Source organism: Chiroxiphia lanceolata, chromosome 20 (assembly GCF_009829145.1).
Source record: "Chiroxiphia lanceolata isolate bChiLan1 chromosome 20, bChiLan1.pri, whole genome shotgun sequence".
In the NCBI taxonomy this organism is placed as follows: Eukaryota; Metazoa; Chordata; class Aves; order Passeriformes; family Pipridae; genus Chiroxiphia; species Chiroxiphia lanceolata.
This window is the reverse complement of record NC_045656.1, coordinates 2,394,212-2,411,687: the sequence shown is the minus strand read 5'-3', so window position 1 is coordinate 2,411,687 and position 17,476 is coordinate 2,394,212. Positions and strand designations below refer to the sequence as shown.

The window sequence follows — 17,476 nt, the reverse complement described above, 5'->3', positions numbered from 1 at the left end:
GGTGCCCATAATTCAAACTGTTTTCCAAGTGGGAAGTTTCATGAAAGCCTTCCTGTGGCTGGAGCCGGAGTTATGGATTGTGGCTGTAATTAGGCAGAAAGTCTGTGGATGCTGCTGGGGGAAGGGGCAGGCTGTGGCTCTGACCTGAAAATCTTTGAAACCCAAACACTCGTCTGGGAAATATCCTGTGGCTGGAGCTTTTCCCTGCACATCCTCTGCATCACTGCCAGGCTCAGCAGCAAGAGCCCTTCCCAGACTACATTATCCGTGCCCGGGTTCCGTGGGCACAGCAATGACACAGCCCGGGACAGAGAGGCACTGCAGGGAGCTATTAAGGGAATAAAAATAAACAGGAGTGTTGTGTGTGCCTGGGCCCCGAGCTGCAGCAGACTAGCTCATTAACTTTAAATATATCACCTACCTGCACTCTGGAGGTCAAACTCCAGCGAAAAAAGAGAGTGTGAATACTTAGGAGTCTCCACACAGCTCGGTTTGGGTGTGTGGTACCATGGCAGGGAGCTCGGAAAGAGGGACAACCTGAGCACCCTGAGAATGGCCAGGGAAAACACTTATTTAGGAAGCAATCAGGCCAGATTATGCAGGCTCCCAGTTTAATGCACAGGGCTCTGAAAGCCCAGTCTAAGCCTGTTGTACCCTTGAGTAGAGGCAGTGCAATCCATGTAAAATGCAATCCATGCACGGTTTTCTCCCCTCTCCTTTTCTTCCCCTCTCCTGCTGTGATGATCCCTGGAATGGCCAGGGAAAACACTTATTTAGGGAGCAATCAGGTCTGATTATTTTAATAAACAAGGCTCTGAAAGACCAGTCTAAGTGTGTTGTGCCCTTGGGTAGGGGCGAAGCAATCCATGCACGGTGCAATCCATGCAAGTTTTCCCCCCTCCTTTTCTTCCCCTCTCCTGCTGTCATGATCCTTGGAATGGCCAGGGAAAACACTTATTTAGGAAGCAACCAGGCCAGATTATGCAGGCTCCCAGTTTAATGCACAGGGCTCTGAAAGCCCAGTCTAAGCCTGTTGTTCCCTTGGGTAGAGACGGTGCAATCCATGTACAATGCAATCCATGCAGGTTTTCTCCCTCTCCTTTTCTTTCCCTCCTGTGCTGTGATCATGCTGGGAATGGTCAGGGAAAACACCTATTTAGGAAGCAGTCAAGCCTGCTTATTTTAATGCACAGGGTTGTGAAAGCCCAGTCTAAGTGTGTTGTGCCCTTGCATGGAGATGATGCAATCAATGCACGTTTCCACCCCTCTCTTTTTCTTCCCCTCTCCTGCTGTGATCATCCCTGGAATGGCCAGGGAAAACACTTATTTAGGAAGCAATCAAACCTGATTATTTTAATACACAAGGCTCTGAAAGCCCAGCCTCCAGTGTCCTTGGGTGGAGATGCTGCAATCCATGCACGGTGCAATCCATGCACGTTTTCCCTGTCTTTTCCCTTCCCTCTGCCTTTCTTCAGCCCAATGAATATTTAATTACATCCTCCAAGGGAGCCACTCCAACAGGAGATCTTTGGACAGGGATTGACTGAGGGCTGAGGGTTGGCTCTCCCATGGGGAGGGGGGTGAGGTGGGTTCACGCCACTGCTCCTCCAAGCATTTAATTACTCCTTCAAAGCACAAAGACAGGCGAGTTTGCAGGAGGCTGCTGCTCCCTGGGATGTGGGGATTTGCAGTCCCCTGCTGGGTCCTACTCCCCTGCCTGGCAGACTCTTGTGAGGGTGGATTCTGTGGGCTCAGGACAAGGCAGGATGAGGTTCAGGCTTGGTGTCAAAGTGCAGCTGGGGGGAATTTGGGCTGTGGGGCTGGAGTCTCCTCCCTGGGGATATTCCAGACCCCTCTGGACACAATCCTGTGCTCTGTGCTCTGGGCTGGCCCTGCCTGAGCAGGGAGGTGGCACCAGTGACCCACTGGGGTCCCTTCCAGCCTGACCCATCCTGGGATTCTGGGATATGGTGATGGCAGAGCTCTGCCTGTGTGTGTCCTTCCACACATCCCCCAGCAAAGACAACCTTCCCTTCTTCCCCTCAAAGGGGCTGAGGGAAGATGAAATCTTTTGTCTGGAGCTGAAAACTCATCAGCTCAGAGAGAGGGTTGGGATTTTCTGTGCTCAGCTCTTACACACCAGTGGAGAACCAGCAAGAGCAGCTGATGGCACTTGGAACTTCTTTGTCCTGGGGATCTGGAATCACAACCCCAGTAGGAATGAACTGGTGTTGAAGGGAAGTAGTTTAGGAGAGTAAATCCCCTTTCAAAAGTGCTGGAGGCTCTTTTGTCTCCCTCTGACTTGTGTGTCCAACCCACAGTTGGCTACATAGAGGGCAGTGGTACCTTTAAAGCTTTCTCTGGATGTTGAATCATTTGTGCTTTTCTCTTTTCTGCATCCTTTTTCACCCTCTAAAACTCCCTGACAGGAGGGTGGAGCTGGGGAGGGTCAGGCTCTGCTCCCAGGGAACAAGGAACAGGATGAGCAGGAAGCAGGTTGTGCCAGAGGAAGTTTAGGTTGGGTATTAGGGAAAATTTCTTCCTGGAAAGGGTGGTGAGGCACTGGAAGGGGCTGCCCAGGGCAGTGGTGGAGTTCCCATTCCTAGAAGTATTCAAAAACCATGGAAATGGGGCACCTGGGGACATGATTTAGTGGTGAACACACCAGTGCTGGGTTAACTGTTGGGCTCCGTGATCTCGGAGGGCTTTTCCAACCTTAATGATTCTGTGATGCCATGGGTTTACCTGGAAAACCTCATGGGCATTTTTCAAAGGAGTAGACACCTCTTCCTGGAGTGGGCAAGTACAAAGCAAATTTCTCTGAGCTGCAGGGTCTGGAAGAGCTGGAAAGCCCTTGGTTTCCCAGCTCCACACTGCTCTTCCTGCTGCTCCATCGCCTTTGGTGTGCTGAGAATCACAGAGTGCTTTGGGTTGGAAGGGACCTTAAAGATCATCCAATTCCAACCCCCTGCTGTGCCCACACTTGGAATAAGTGTGTTGGACATTCTGTGGGCCCAGCAATTCCCTGCTGTAACTCTGTGGAGCTCCATGGGAGCAGCCAAACTGGGCTCCCAGCACGGCAAACGTTCTTCAAGGTGGAATTGTCCCCAAGGCCTTTCTGCACCCCCTGAGCAAACAGTGCACAGGGTGACTTGGGCAGGTCCATGACCCCTTGCTGGCCAGTTTTTGGTCACTGAGAAGGTTCCCAGAGCCCCCAAAGATGTTGCTGGGTGCCTTCAGCATCCTCTTTCCATGGTGGAGCAATCAGGCTCCCACTATTGCTGTGGCTCGTTGTTATTCCTTTTCATTATCACCTTTGCCTGGTTTTTGTGACAAGTGAGACAGTGGAGCCAACCTTTGTGGTAACTGGGAGCACAAGATGAGCCCAATATCCCCGTGCTGAGGGTCTGGGAGTGCTGAGCAGATCTGAGTTGTCTGTGCTGATGTGGCCAGAGATGTTCTGAGTCATCCTTTAGTCATGCCATGATTGTCACCCTGCTTGGGACTCTTTGACATCAACGCTGGGAGTCAGGGGAAGCATTGCCAGGGAGAAAGATGTGAGGGCAGAACTGTCAGGAAATAAATAAGTGGTTTAGGTGGGTTAAAACCAGGGGTTAAGCTCAGCTCTGGTGCTTTGCTCAGTGCCCACACAACCTGTCCCTTGGCTGATGGGCAGTAACTCGGGTGCCATCCTGCCTGGAACCCCTCTGGTCCTCACCCCCCTTGCCATCTGCCAGTCTCCCCTGTCCCACTGGAGCCACCCCCCTGTGCCTCAAGGTTTCTCTGCCCTCCCAGATTGTAAGGAAGTTATTTCCATGTTTGAGTGACTTGGAATCATGGAATCATTAAGGCTGGGAAAGACCTCTAAGATCAGCAAGTGCAACCACTAACCCAGCACTGCCAGGCCCACCCTAAACCACGTCCCCTCATCAGCCAGGGACTTCGGGGTGACCTGGGTTTGTAAATCTCATCTGCAGTTGTAGCTGGGAGCTGGAAGAGGAGAACAGAGACTGTCACTGGGCTGTCACTCCATCCTGGCTGGAGCTGTTCAGCTGCTCGTACCCCCTCTGTCCTCACCAGGTGTTTTCCTGTCCGTGTTTCCTTCAGTGTTCCTTGCTGAAGTCCTCAGTGTGAGTTTGGGGGCAGAAGGTAGGGGAGGATGAGAACACCACACTCATCACACATCTTGGGGGGGTGGCAGGGCCAGGGGTGGGTGTCCTTGTTCAGGGCTTGCAGGATGGCTCCTGGGGAGGAGCAAGGGGAGGTGAGAGAGCACAGACAACACAACACACGTGCTCCAGCCTGGTGTTTTCCCGGTGTTTTCCTGGTGTTTTCCTCCCCTTCTCCCCACCCCTTAAATCCAGCTCAAAGTTAGTTTGTGAATAAGCCACACATGGCTCTGAGCTCTGAATATCAATGGCTTGGGACCCAGGGAATGGCTGGTGCTGTGTCAGGGCAGGCTCAGGTTGGATCTCAACCAAAGGTTCTTCCCCCAGAGGCTGGTTGGGCACTGCCCAGGCTCCCCAGGGCAGTGGGCACAGCCCCAAGGCTGCCAGAGCTCAGGGAGGGTTTGGCTGATCCTCTGGGGCACAGGGGGTGACTCTTGGGGCTGGGCCTGTGCAGGGCTGAGGGTTGCACTCCATGATCCTTGGGGGTCTCTTCCAGCTCAGCACATCCTGGGATTCTGTGAGCCCAGGAGAGCAGCACATCTGTGGGCACAGCAGAGGAACGTGGGGACGTGTGTGGGGTGTGATTTGCCTCCAGAGCAGAGTGGAGAACAGATGCTCAGTGTGAGCATCACACATCAGCTGGTACCACCCTGGGCATGACGAGGAGGAGGAGGAGGAGGAGGAGGAGGAAGGTGCCTTTGGACTGTGCCCAACATAAATTTCAAGCTGGGTGCTCCCAGGATCTGATGGGATGTGGGTATTGGGCACTACCTGGTGATGCCATGGCTGTGGAAAGCACCCCCGTGTGTTTTCTCATTGCAGACTTGGAACCTGTGTGTACCTTTCTGTATTTCTCTCCTGGCAGTTAAACAGTGCAAAAGGGATTTTCAGACAAAATTGTGATTTCTCTTTCTTGATATTATGATGTTGCTGTCTCCTGAGATCCTGATGGCAGGAAGGTTTGTTTTCTGCAGCTTGAAACGAATGTTAAAAGGATATTTCTACCACCAAAAGTGCTTTGGGGTCTGGCTTCCTTGCTAGTTAAGAGTTTTAATTGAAAAAGAAGTCAATAATGGGATAATGCATTTTTTAATGGCATCTTTCTTCTGAGGTTGTGGCAAATGCTATAATTAAGCTGATAATTAAAGCCTGTGAAGTTAGTTATGATCCCTGGCAAAGGCCCAGGGGAGTCAGGAGCAGGGTCTGCCTGTTCTGAGTCAGACACAGAGTCCAGCAGTCCTGGCCCCTGCTTTCTCCTGAGTCATGTGTGGGATGAAGTCCTGCCTGTCCTCTGGGGGTGAAAGGACATCGTAGAAAACACAAACTGAACATCTCAGAGTTTGGGGGTTGCACGTGCACAGCCCAAATCTGTGCAGGGCCAGGTACTGGAGCCTCTTTGAAGTGCAAATTGTTTTCTCACTCATCTGGCTAATTTCCAGAAATCAGCATCCCAGTGCATCCCAGTTTGCATCCCAGGGGATGGATTTGTTCCTGGCTTTCCCACGGAGGGATGGGTGCAATGTAAATCACCCAGACCCCACTGTCACCTTGCATTCCCTTCCCCAGGTGATCCCACGTGCTGTGACTGACCCAATCCCGCTCGACGCCATTCCCAAGGGGGAGCAGAGGGAACACACGTTTCCATAGCCCAGAAGTGTTTTAAAGAACGGCTTTCCAAGGGATGGGGTGCCCACCCCTTTCCTTTCCTGCTTAATAAGCTGCCACAGAAATGCAGAAGCCCTGCAAAGCCCTGAAGGTGTGAGCAGCTCCAGCAGCGAGATGGGATCCCTGGGCATGTTCCAGGATCAAAGGCACCAGGAATCCCTGCTGGGCCTCAGCCCCAGGATATTCCCTGCAGGCAATTCCAGGCACAGCCCCCCCCTGACTGGAGATCACTATCCTGGCAAACAGTCCTTTGACTCTGCTTATTCTCTGGGAAGATAAGGAGGGATTTCAGTGGGTGCCTCTGCTCGGATCAAGCACCTGAGATGTGATAAAGAGGACAGACGTGTGTGGTGCACGAGGGGCTGCAGGGGCTGCAGGCAGTGGGGGCATTTTAACAGCAGCCCTGGCATTGATCTGCTTCAGTCTGATGCTTGAAGACACTTCTCCCACCTGATGATTTAATCTGTTTTAATCTGATGGTTTAAGACACTTCTCCCACCTGATGATTTTGCAACAGCAGCTGCCTGGAGAGGTGGGTGCAGTCAGGTCGGGTTGTAAATGTGAATAAAACACAACTGCAGCTCTTGCAGTTGCTGATTCTGTTTCCAGACTTGGAAAAGGGCAAATATATCCACTCACTCAATGATACGTAGGCAGGCGTGCCCATGGACTGAGAGATTTCAGAAGATTAAATACTTGCAGAAGGTCTGGACACTGTTGAGACAAACTGGTATTTTTAAGACCCTTCAGCAGGCAGGAATAACCCTTTTTTTGCAGAAGTTCTTGGAGAGAAAAGTAACCTTGGATACAATTCCCCCCTCCAAACAGCTCCGTGCCTGGTTTGGAGCACATGCAGGGGCTCAGGGCTGCAGCAGCTCAGCTCATTAGTGGCAGGAGCAGTCTCCTCTCCCTCCTAAAGGCACTGCATGCAGAGCACTCCGGGCTTCCCAGAGCCCCTGGAAAGCTGGAATGGAATGCCTTGTGGGTTTGCAATAGTCTGGCTCTCAGCTCTGTGTGGACTCCCTCCCTCTGGAGGATGGGGCTGGCCCTGTAAAAGTTTTGCAGAGACCCTTTTGGCAGCCGGGGGGGAAGAGCCCTGGACGTGCTGCTGCCTCCTGTCCTCCTGCCAGAGGGGCTTTTGGAGAAGGGATTGGCCTGCAGACTCTCCAGAGCTGGGAATGACCTGTTCTACCCTAGTCTGGTCCTGTCTTCAGGTGTGGATGGGCCACATCAGGGGCCATTCTTTGGGATATCAAAGGATTTGGGTCTGGAGACACCATGGAGTTGATGTGGGAGGTGCCATTCTTTGGGATATCAAAGGATTTGGGTCTGGAGGCACCATGGAGTTGATGTGAGAGGTGCCATTCTTTGGGATATCAAAGGATTTGGGTCTAGAGGCACCATGAGGTTGATGTGGGAGGTGCCATTCTTTGGGAATATCAAAGGATTTGTATCTGGAGACACCATAGAGTTGATGTGGGAGGTGCCTTTCTTTGGGATGTCAAAGGATTTGGGTCTGGAGGTACCATGGAGTTGATGTGGGAGGTGCCATTCTTTGGGATATCAAAGGATCTGGGTCTGGAGACACCATGGAGTTGATGTGGGAGGTGCCACAGTGGGTCCTTGATGTGCAGCAGATCCAGAGCAGCAGGTTGGACACTGGCACTCAGGGATAATTCCTTGATAACAGTGAGGGTGGTGAGGCACTGGCAGAGGTTTTCCAGATAAGCTGTGGCTACCCCATCCCTGGAAGTGTCCAAGGCCAGCTTGGACAGGGTTTGGAGCAGCCAGATCCAGTGGAAGGTGCTCTAGATGAACTAGATGACCTCTAAAAGTCCCTTCCCAGCCAAACTATTCCCTGCCTCCATAATTCTGTGACGTTTTTCTTTCATTCCAGGGGATGGCCAGGTGGATTTCGATGAGTTTATGACCATCCTGGGCCCCAAGCTGGTGTCATCGGAGGGCAGGGATGGCTTTCTGGGGAACACAATAGACAGCATATTCTGGCAGGTAAGTCAGCATTTCATTAAATGCAACTTTAACCAACTCTCAGCAGCTTCCAGAATGGGTTTGTCGGGGAAAACACGATGTTTTCCAAGTGGGAATGCCTGTGAAAAGGGCACTGGGGTCTGCTGTGTGTGTATCCTGTGTGGGAGGATGGGAAAGCCCTTCCTGTGGATGGATGGAGTTGGACACAAAAAATCACCCACATATTTGGGCAACATCTTTAGCAGTATTTTGGAATTCAGTTTGGAAGAGAGAAGGATTTTTCCTGATGAGATTTTGGAGTTGGAAACCTTGAATCTTTACAACTGTGTCGCTGTTCCACATCCCTGGGCTGTGGTGGGGGATGCTCCCTGTGGAGCAAAGTGTGCCCAGGAGATCAGGTCTCACTGGTGCTTCTGGGGTGAATCCAGGGCCCAGGCTGAGGGCTGGGTTGGCACAGGTGATGTTTTACCTTGAGGGGTGGTTTGGTCTGGCACTGGGAGCTGCCTTTTGTCAGCCTTGGGATCCATGGGCTGTGTAAAGGGCATTGCTGGAGGGACTTGTGTCCAGCTGAGCCCTGTGTGGGAGGAAGGGAAAGCCCTTCCTGGGATAAATGGACACCACAAATCACCCAGATATTTGGCAACATCTTTAGGAGCATTTTGGAATTCAGGTTTGGAAGAGAGAAGGATTTTTCCTGTGAATTTTTGGAGTTGGGAACCTTGAATCTGCAGGACTGGTCTCCGAAATGTGCCGTGTTCCACATCCCTGGGCTCTGGTGGGGGATGCTCCCTGTGGAGCAAAGTGTGCCCAGGAGATCAGGAGCAAAGTGTGCCCAGGAGATCAGGTCTCACTGGTGCTTCTGGGGTGAATTCAGTGCCCAGGCTGAGGGCTGGGTTGGCATAGAGGACGTTTTACCCTGTTTAGGGGGGTTTGATCTGCCAGTGGGAGCTGCCTTTTGTCAGCCTTGCAGTGGGATTTCCAACAGCATCAGAGCTTCCAGGAAAAGCAGTCCAGGCTGTTATGGCAGGGATTAAACCTCTCCAGACCCACAGTGCTGCACTTTTCTTGCCAGTGGATTAAATGTGTGGCTTCCTGTGAGATTGCTGCTCATTTCACTGGCCATCAACAGCCTTTGCCTGCTCAGACACTTCAGCTGTGACCAAGTTCTTCAGGAATCACAAGAGCCAAACCTGGAAATGAGCATTTCTGTCTTTTACTGCCCTCCAGCACAGTCCAGACTGAACTGGGTGGAGCTTTCTAAAAGTATTTTTAAAGTCTTTTAAAAGCTTGTTGCTGGCACGTGACAGAAACAACCCTGGAAATCCTGCTCTGGATCCCAGGATTTGGTTGTCAAAGCAAGAGTTTGGTGGGGGTGAAGCCTCTGGTTTGTAACGAATTTGGGGGGGAGGTGAGGGCTGGAGGACACCAGGAAGGGCAGGACTGGGAGAACCAGGAATGTTTTGTGCCTTGGGAGCCTCATCCCAGCACGGGAGAGCACCAAGGAGGGGAGGAAGCACCATCCTGTCCCACTGAGCCTTCCAGGCTCCCCTTCCAGCCCCTCACTGGAGCTGTTGGGAAAGCCAAGCTCATGAGCTCTTGGATGGGGAGGCAGAACAGCCTGGAGCCCTCTCTGAATTCTCCTGGTGAAGCTGCTGCTTTTCAGTGCCCCTCCAGCCCCTAGGAATGCCTGAGGTGGCTTTGCCCAGAGGAAGAGGGGCAGGGGGGGGAATGGGAGCTGTGGATTTGGAGCAGCAGGATCCTGGGCTCAGCTTTCCCTACCCCAGGGACCTTGTTCCCCCCCAGCTGGGGTGGGATGAGGGAAAATTGAGCAGAGACTTCAACAACTACCCCCTCAGTGGGCAGGGACAGCCCTGGGGGGGGGTCTCTGCAGGAAACAAAGCCCTGACTGGATCCCACCAGCCTCAGGAAACAATGGTTGTGATCTTCTCCTTGTAAGGGTAAAAATACACCTCTTTCCATAGCACTTCCTTGGATTTCAAAGCCTTGGAAGGGAAGGCTTTGGCTCAGGTTGCTTTTCTCCTGGGATAGGAGAAAAAGAAAAAGCAAGGAAAATTTACATAGGTGTCACTCAGATTCCCTCTTCCCATTCCTGCCTGGTTTTACCCAAGGCATCTGCAGGGCCATAAGTCACCTCATCTTTGAGCATTTATGGCTCTGCATTGTCTCCAGTGGGATTCCTGATGGGAAACAAAGCCCTTTCCAGCATCCGGGCTTGGCTGTGCTTCCCACATCTCCTTGACGTGCAATCTTCCCATTTTCTGGGAAGGAATGGCAGGGAGAGGGGGCTTGGGATGCTGCCAGAGCCCTTCCCCAAGGAGGGGGCAGTGCCCACGAGCTGTGCCCAGGGCAGGGTGGCACAGGAAGGGACAGCCCTGCCTGGGGGTCACCTGGGTGGGCAGTGCCAGCCTGAAACCCCACCCCAAAGCCACAGGCAGCAACAGGCACCTGGGAGAGGCTCTTCCATCAGTCCCACGGGGACAGAGGATCCACCTTGGCATCCAGAAAGTGCCTCCCCCTCTTCCATCCAAGCAGCTTCACTCCAACTCTCATGGGTTTGGCTCTTGGGGTATTTTTGCTGAGGGTCCCACTTTTAGAGTGGGGCACTTCTGTGCCAACTCTGTTCCAAACATGCCTTAAAATCCCTTGAAATAGTGCAATTACACAGTTAAATTACAAACAGCAGCAGAAGGAGGCAGGAATTCAAAGGAGCAGGCCTGGAGCTGCATTTGCAGGTGAAGGAGGAAGGGAGTTGGTGGGACACAGGAAGGTGGTTCCAGAGGGGAGGAGCTGCAGAGGGGATGGATCTCACACCAGCAGGAGGGCTACAGGAGGTGGGAAAGGGGTAGAAGCAGTGGAAGAATAGGAAGGAGAGAGAGGAATCATATGTGGAAAGGGCAGGATTGAAATAATAGGGAAAGGCTGCATCCCAGCTACCATGTGTTGCCCCAAGAGCAAGGGACAGCCTGGGAGAGGGGGGATTCAGCCAAGACCTGAGCTTGGACAGGTAGTAGAGACATGGAGGGTCTCTATACATCCTTCAGATGTATTTTCCCTCCTTGCTTTCCCCTGTGGGATTTCCAGAATTGTTTAGACTCTCTGGAATCACAGGAAGGTCTGAGCTGGGAGGGACCCACGAGGACCACAAGGGACCACAAGTCCACACAGGGGATTGAACCCTGAGCTTGGCTTTGTTAGCACCAGGTTCTACCCAGCTGAGCTCCTCTCAGGCTCATCCCTTAAACTGAATCCTATCAGTGTGTGTTTTGGGCATCCTGCTCTTGCTTTCCCAGGAAGGAGTGATCAGTTCTGCTCCTCCTGGAATGGCTCTCCCTGCTCCCTGCACAGGATCAGGAGTCGTTTGAGGGGAGGCAAAATTCAGCCCTGCAAATACACCAATGAGACATCAGGAGAGGTGGGGAAACATGGACTATTTTCCATCCCAAAAATCCATCATTTCCCCTGGGAGATGCAGCTCCCACCAAGCCCCTTCTGGAGAACATCCCCAGGTGCTCCTGCTCTGTTTTCCAGAGGGTTTTCTCACCCTGTGTGCAAGTGGAAGTGGTATTTACCCAAGCACAGACATCTTTCACTGTCTTAAATGTTTAAGACACTCTTAAACCATCTTAAATGTTTTTTCTTGCACACACCTGGTCACCCTTAGCCAGCCCTGGGCAGGCAGAGTGGGAGTCAGGAGGAGCTAGAAGGCTGGAAGCAGGACTGTGTTTTGTCCAGGTGAGTTGGAGGCATTTCCACTGCAGGGCCATTCAGGGCTGGGAAGGGATTTAGACCCAGAGCATCACAGGAAAGCCAAACATCAGTATTGGTAAATAGCAGCTCCTGGGGTTTTTTTGGCAAACAGACTCCAAATCTGTGCCCTGTGCCCTGCCAGGGATGAAAAGAGAGGGGAGAAAGTGAGATTTCATATTCATTTACAATTTTTTTGTCCAGTTGCTGAGTGCAAAGACCTTCAGGCTCAAGTGTTCTACAGGATGTAGCGTGGAGGATCTCCAGTCCCTGGGGGAAGGAACAGGACCAGAAGTAATAACAACCTTGGATGACAGGGTTTTAATTAAAATAAACCTCTGTCTTGGCTTAAAATGCTTTTGGAAGTCAGAACAAGTTTGAATGGTTAAACAGCAAGGCTGCAACTGCACCATGAGCAGAATAAATCCCGTGCCCAGCAGCACTGATGAGATTATTTTGAAAAGTCAATACTTTGTACAGGGATCATCTGAGAGGACTGATTATGTTCCCCCCCCCCTTTCTCCCTTCACTGTGTGCATGTGGAAGGTGCAGGGAACAGCATTTCCTCCTGTGCTGGAGCATTGGAGCTGTGGCAGCTTTGTCCTGCACCAGGGGATGGGGCTGGACCATCCACTCAGCTGTGGTGTCCCTGGTTATTTTGGGATAAAACATTTATTTTGGGATAAATAAAGCTGCTTTGCAGGAGCAGGAAGAGCAGAATACCAACACAGGGGCTCTGCTGCTCAGGGTTCACGTTTCCCCACTGGGGAGGTGTCTCTGCAGTTTTGGGGGGGACAGGCAGGACTGGGGAGGTGGGTCCTGCACAGCAGGTGGCAGGTGGCAGGTTGGACTCCATGATCCTTGGGGGTCCCTTCCAGCTCAGCACATCCTGTGAGTCTGTGACTCAGTGATGCAGAGATGCCTCGTGCTGCAAAAGTGCCAGTTTTACTCCAGGTGGTAAAAAGAAAGTCTGGAAAAGTGGCTCAGGTGTTGTGTGCACTGGGGACACTCAAAGCCACCTGAGAGGTCCCAGCAAGGCTTTCAGGGACCTTCCTGATTTATGTACAGTGGACCTGCTCTGTTGGTGCCAAGACCATTATCAGCAGAAGGAGACAGTTCTGGTTGCTCCATTAAATCTCCCTTTGTTGCACTCCATGGCTGGGAAAGATGAACTCTGGATCCATCAACAAGACTCTGCTCTTTGTTCCTGATCCCTGTGCCCAGCACAGATGTGCTGTCACAGCTGGTGCAGATGTGAACCCTGCAGAGGTTCCTGGATCATGCTGGTAAAGCTGTCCCTGGACAGGGAGACTGTCCCCTCCCTGTAACCCCTTTGCAGGGTATGGATCCACCACCAGGCAGGAGTGAGCGATTTCGGGAGGCCCTATTTTATCCCTTTCTGTGAAGGCACCTCATTTTCACCGCTGTACATTTATACCTGTAACAAAATCCACTTCTCAAGTCACCAGGATCAAATTCACAGCTCAGAACTGGAGGCTCTGGAAATGGCAACGTTTTGGAAGCAGCTGTGAACCAAGAGCAGCAAAAAAGCACAGCTTCATTGTCCCGCTGGGTTTTTTCTCCTCAGCCACCTTCCTGACACATTTAGCCTTCAGAAATGCTCTCCAGCTTTGGTTCACAGCCTATTTAAAGCAGCCAGCTCACATCCAGAGGCTTCCTGCCTGTGGGATGACAGTGGAAAGCTGCCCCGGCAGGAGCTGATGGGGCTTTGTGCACACTCATGGACTTAAACCCCACCAGCTCTTGCTGTACAGAGGTTATTTTTTCTAGGCCAGTTTATATATAAACTCAGGCTGCAGCTCTGTGGCTTTTTTAGGGGGGGGTTATTATTTATTCCCATACCCTGCTTGATGTGGGAAACAGGAACTGCTCAGTGGTTTTGCTTGCAAATGTGAGGAGAAATGTTTAGGAAGTATGACTCTGTGTGAGCATCATCTGATGTGTGCACAGGGTTGGGGAGAGGGTTTGGAGCTTTTTGTGGCCTCCTTGCCCGGGGGATCCGATTCTCCAGCCCCTCTGAGGACCAGAAACATTCCCAGAGCTGCTTGTGTTGGGATGGGGATCATTGTTCTCTGGATGCCTTTGAAAGGTGCCTTTGGGTGATGGGGCAGAGGCAGCACAAAAACACACAGGGGAGTTTTATCAACAGCAGTTGTGTCTTCAAATCCCATATCCCAGCACTCCCAGGATTGGGAAGGAGTTTCTTCCAGAGGCAAGTCCTTAAATCCCAAGCAGCACCAGATCCCAGGATCCAGCCTTCCCCTCTGCTCAAGTCAGGATCTGCAATCCGGGTGTCACTGGAGGACTTTGCCTTTGGCTTCCCTGGATACTTCAGTTCCTGTAACAAAATCCCCTCTTTCACTGCACTGCAGTAAATTTGTCGAGTCCTTAATTGACCATAAGAAAAGTCTGATTTTAATGGAGATCAGAGCTTGGGAATTGTTTAAAAGAGGCTTGATGGTGGTGGCCTTTTTCTATTTCTTTGTCCTAAAGAATCCCCACTTTGAGATGGGAATTCATATATTGCCCTGTCTCCCAGCCCTGGCTTTCAGTGGAGCAAAAACACTGTGAAAATAGAAGAATTAGAGGGAAAAGCAGGAAAAGAGACACCGCAATTGAAGAATTAGAGGCAAAACCAAGAAAATAAACACTGCATTGCTCATAAATAAACAAACAAACCCCTCAAGTGTTGGCAACTGTTTGCAGGGAAAAAATGTGTTTAGAAAGAAAATGACCTTTTGTGTGAAAGAAAAGCTAAAAAAGAAATGACTTGCTTGCAACAACAACAAAAAAAAAAAAAGGAAGGAAGGAAGGTTTCTAGAAAAATGGAAATGGAGAAGCTGCAGAAGATCTCTGGGGTGGGATATTTGTAGCCCAGGTAGTGGCTGAGGTTTGTTGGTGTGAGACACACGAGCAGGGGATGCTGTGGCGCTGAGGAAGGACCTGCAGGTCCTGCTACCAGGAAATTTCTACAGCACAGGGTTTAACTCAGGTTTTCCCAGCGTGTATCCAAGATTTTTGGTGCCCTTTGCTGGAACCTGAACATGTAAAGCCAGAAGCACAGGTTGCCCAGAGAAGCTGGGGCTGCCCCATCCCTGGAAGTGGCCAAGGCCAGGTTGGAGCAACCTGGGCTAGTGGAAGGTGTCCCTGCCCATGGCAGGGGTGGGACTGGATGGTCTTTAAGGTCCCTTCCAACCCAAACCATCCTGTGATTCTGGATATGGAAAATAAGCTTTGTGACACAGTAAAATTTTCCTCACTCACTGATTTCTCCTGACACCAAATCATTCCCTGGCAATAATTCCCCATTTCTCTTCATCCCACTGGGCTAAGGACCTCACCTGTAGCCTTGCTGAAGCCTCTCCTGCTCTGCAGCTACCAATCCCAATTTTCTCACCAAATTATGAAATGTATTAATAAAGTCAATCTGTTTCCAGGCTCAGAGTCATCAGCTGCTGTTCCAGCTCTGGAGAAGGACATGCATCTTCAACAGTTGATCAGGGCATTTTTTCTAATAAAAAATGTCACTGATCCATGAAAACTCCATCTCCTTTCTAAGCCCTGATTTCATTAAAACTTCATTAATTGGAGGCCTAACAGTGAGAGCTTCCCAGAGAAGCTGTGGCTGCCCCATCTCTGGAAGTGTCCAAGGCCAGGTTGGAGCAACCTGGGCTAGTGGAAGGTGTCCCTGCCCCTTGCAAGGGGTGGGACTGGGTTGTTTTTAAGGTCCCTTCCAACCCAAACCACTCTGGGATTCTGGGATTCTGAATAAACCCACCTGGAACCATCCAGCCTGGTCAGATATTAAGATTTTCAGTTTTATCAGCAAAATACCTCATGGGACAGCCCTGAAGCAGCTTTTGGAGCATCCTGGTGCCTCTTCCAGAGGGCATTTCTGGATTTCTGCTTGTGCAGAGGCACAAGGAGCAGGTTGTGTTGGGGATTGCTGGGAATTTCCTATGGAAGAGAAGGGTTTCCACTGCTGCCCTGCCATGCCCACCCAGCCACCACCCCTGGGTGTCCCCCTGGCACTGGGCACTGCCTTGCTGGCCCAGCCTGGTGTTTGTGAGGAGCAAAGGTGGTGGCACATTGGTGGCCCTGGCAGATGGTTCTCCAGGCACCAGCTGTCCTGAGTTACCATGGGATGGGAGATTCCCTTGGACACCAGGCTGGAGATGTTTCCCTGGGCATCCATACTGAGGTTTTTCCTCATCCATCAGGGTGGAGATGTTGCCCTGCCCATCCATGCTCAGGTTTTCCCTCATCCACCAGGGCTGAGATGTTACCCTGGCCCATCCACACTGAATTTGTGCCCTGGCCATCAGGGTGGAGATGTTTCCCTCATGATCCACAGGAAAGTTTTCCCTTTGCCATCTGGGTGGAGATGATTCCCAGGCCATCCATAAGCAGGTTTTTCCTTATCCATCAAGGTGGAGATGATTCCCTGGCCATCCATGCTCAGGTTTTTCCTTATCCACCAGGGTGCAGATGATTCCCTGGTGATCTATAGGAAGGTTTTTCCTTATCCATCAGGGTGGAGATGTTTCCCTGGCCCATCCATGCTGAGTTTTTTTTCCCCCTGACCATCAGGGTGGAGATGTTTCCCTGGGGATCTATAGGAAGGTTTTTCCTTATCCATCAGAGTGGAGATGTTTCCTTGGCCATCCATAATCAAGTTTTCCCTTATCCATCAAGGTGGAGATGTTTCCCCGGCCATCCATAATCAGGTTTTTCCCCATCCATCAGGGTGAAGATGTTCCCTGGATATCCATGCTCAGGTTTTCCCTCATCCACCAGGCTTGAGATGTTACCCTGGCCCATCCACACTGAATTTGTGCCCTGGCCATCAGGGTGGAGATGTTTCCCTCATGATCCACAGGAAAGTTTTCCCTTCGCCATCTGGGTGGAGATGATTCCCAGGCCATCCATAAGCAGGTTTTTCCTTATCCATCAAGGTGGAGATGATTCCCAGGCCATCCATACGCAGGTTTTTCCTTATCCATCAAGGTGGAGATGATTCCCTGGCCATCCATAAGCAGGTTTTTCCTTATCCATCAGGGTGCAGATGATTCCCTGGTGATCTATAGGAAGGTTTTTCCTTATCCATCAGGGTGGAGATGTTTCCCTGGCCCATCCATGCTGAGGTTTTTTTCCCCCTGACCATCAGGGTGGAGATGTTTCCCTGGGGATCTATAGGAAGGTTTTTCCTTATCCATCAGAGTGGAGATGTTTCCTTGGCCATCCATAATCAAGTTTTCCCTTATCCATCAAGGTGGAGATGTTTCCCCGGCCATCCATAATCAGGTTTTTCCCCATCCATCAGGGTGAAGATGTTCCCTGGATATCCATGCTCAGGTTTTCCCTCATCCATCAGGGTTGAGATGTTACCCTGGCCCATCCACACTGAATTTGTGCCCTGGCCATCAGGGTGGAGATGTTTCCCTTGTGATCCACAGGAAAGTTTTCCCTTGGCCATCAGGGTGGAGAGGATTCCCTGGCCATCCATAAGCAGGTTTTTCCTTATCCATCAGGGTGAAGATGTTCCCTGGCCATCCATGCTCAGGTTTTTCCTTATCTATCAGGGTGGAGATGTTTCCCTGGTGATCTGCAGGGAGGTTTCCCTTGACCATCAGGGTGGAGATGTTTCCCTGCCCAACCATACTCAGGTTTTCCCTCATCCACCAGGGCTGAGATCCCTGGCCCATCCACACTGAATTTGTGCCCTGGCCATCAGAGTGGAGATGTTTCCCTCATGATCCATGGGAAGGTTTTCCCTTGGCTGTCAGGGTGGAGAGGATTCCCTGGCCCATCCATGCTGAGTTTTTTTCCCCCTGACCATCAGAGTGGAGATGTTTCCCTGGATATCT

At 51.3% G+C, this 17,476-nt stretch overlaps 1 protein-coding gene across 4 annotated transcripts in view; it reads left to right on the top strand.

Moving 5' to 3' along the window:
* CALN1 (calneuron 1) overlaps window positions 1-17,476 on the top strand; it is a 163,197-nt gene that overhangs the window by 98,855 nt on the left and 46,866 nt on the right. For all 4 annotated transcript variants that reach the window (XM_032707608.1, XM_032707610.1, XM_032707612.1 and 1 more), the window contains one exon: window positions 7,732-7,844. In XM_032707608.1, the coding sequence (XP_032563499.1) occupies window positions 7,732-7,844 (113 nt within the window). The remainder of the gene's footprint in view (window positions 1-7,731; window positions 7,845-17,476) is intronic.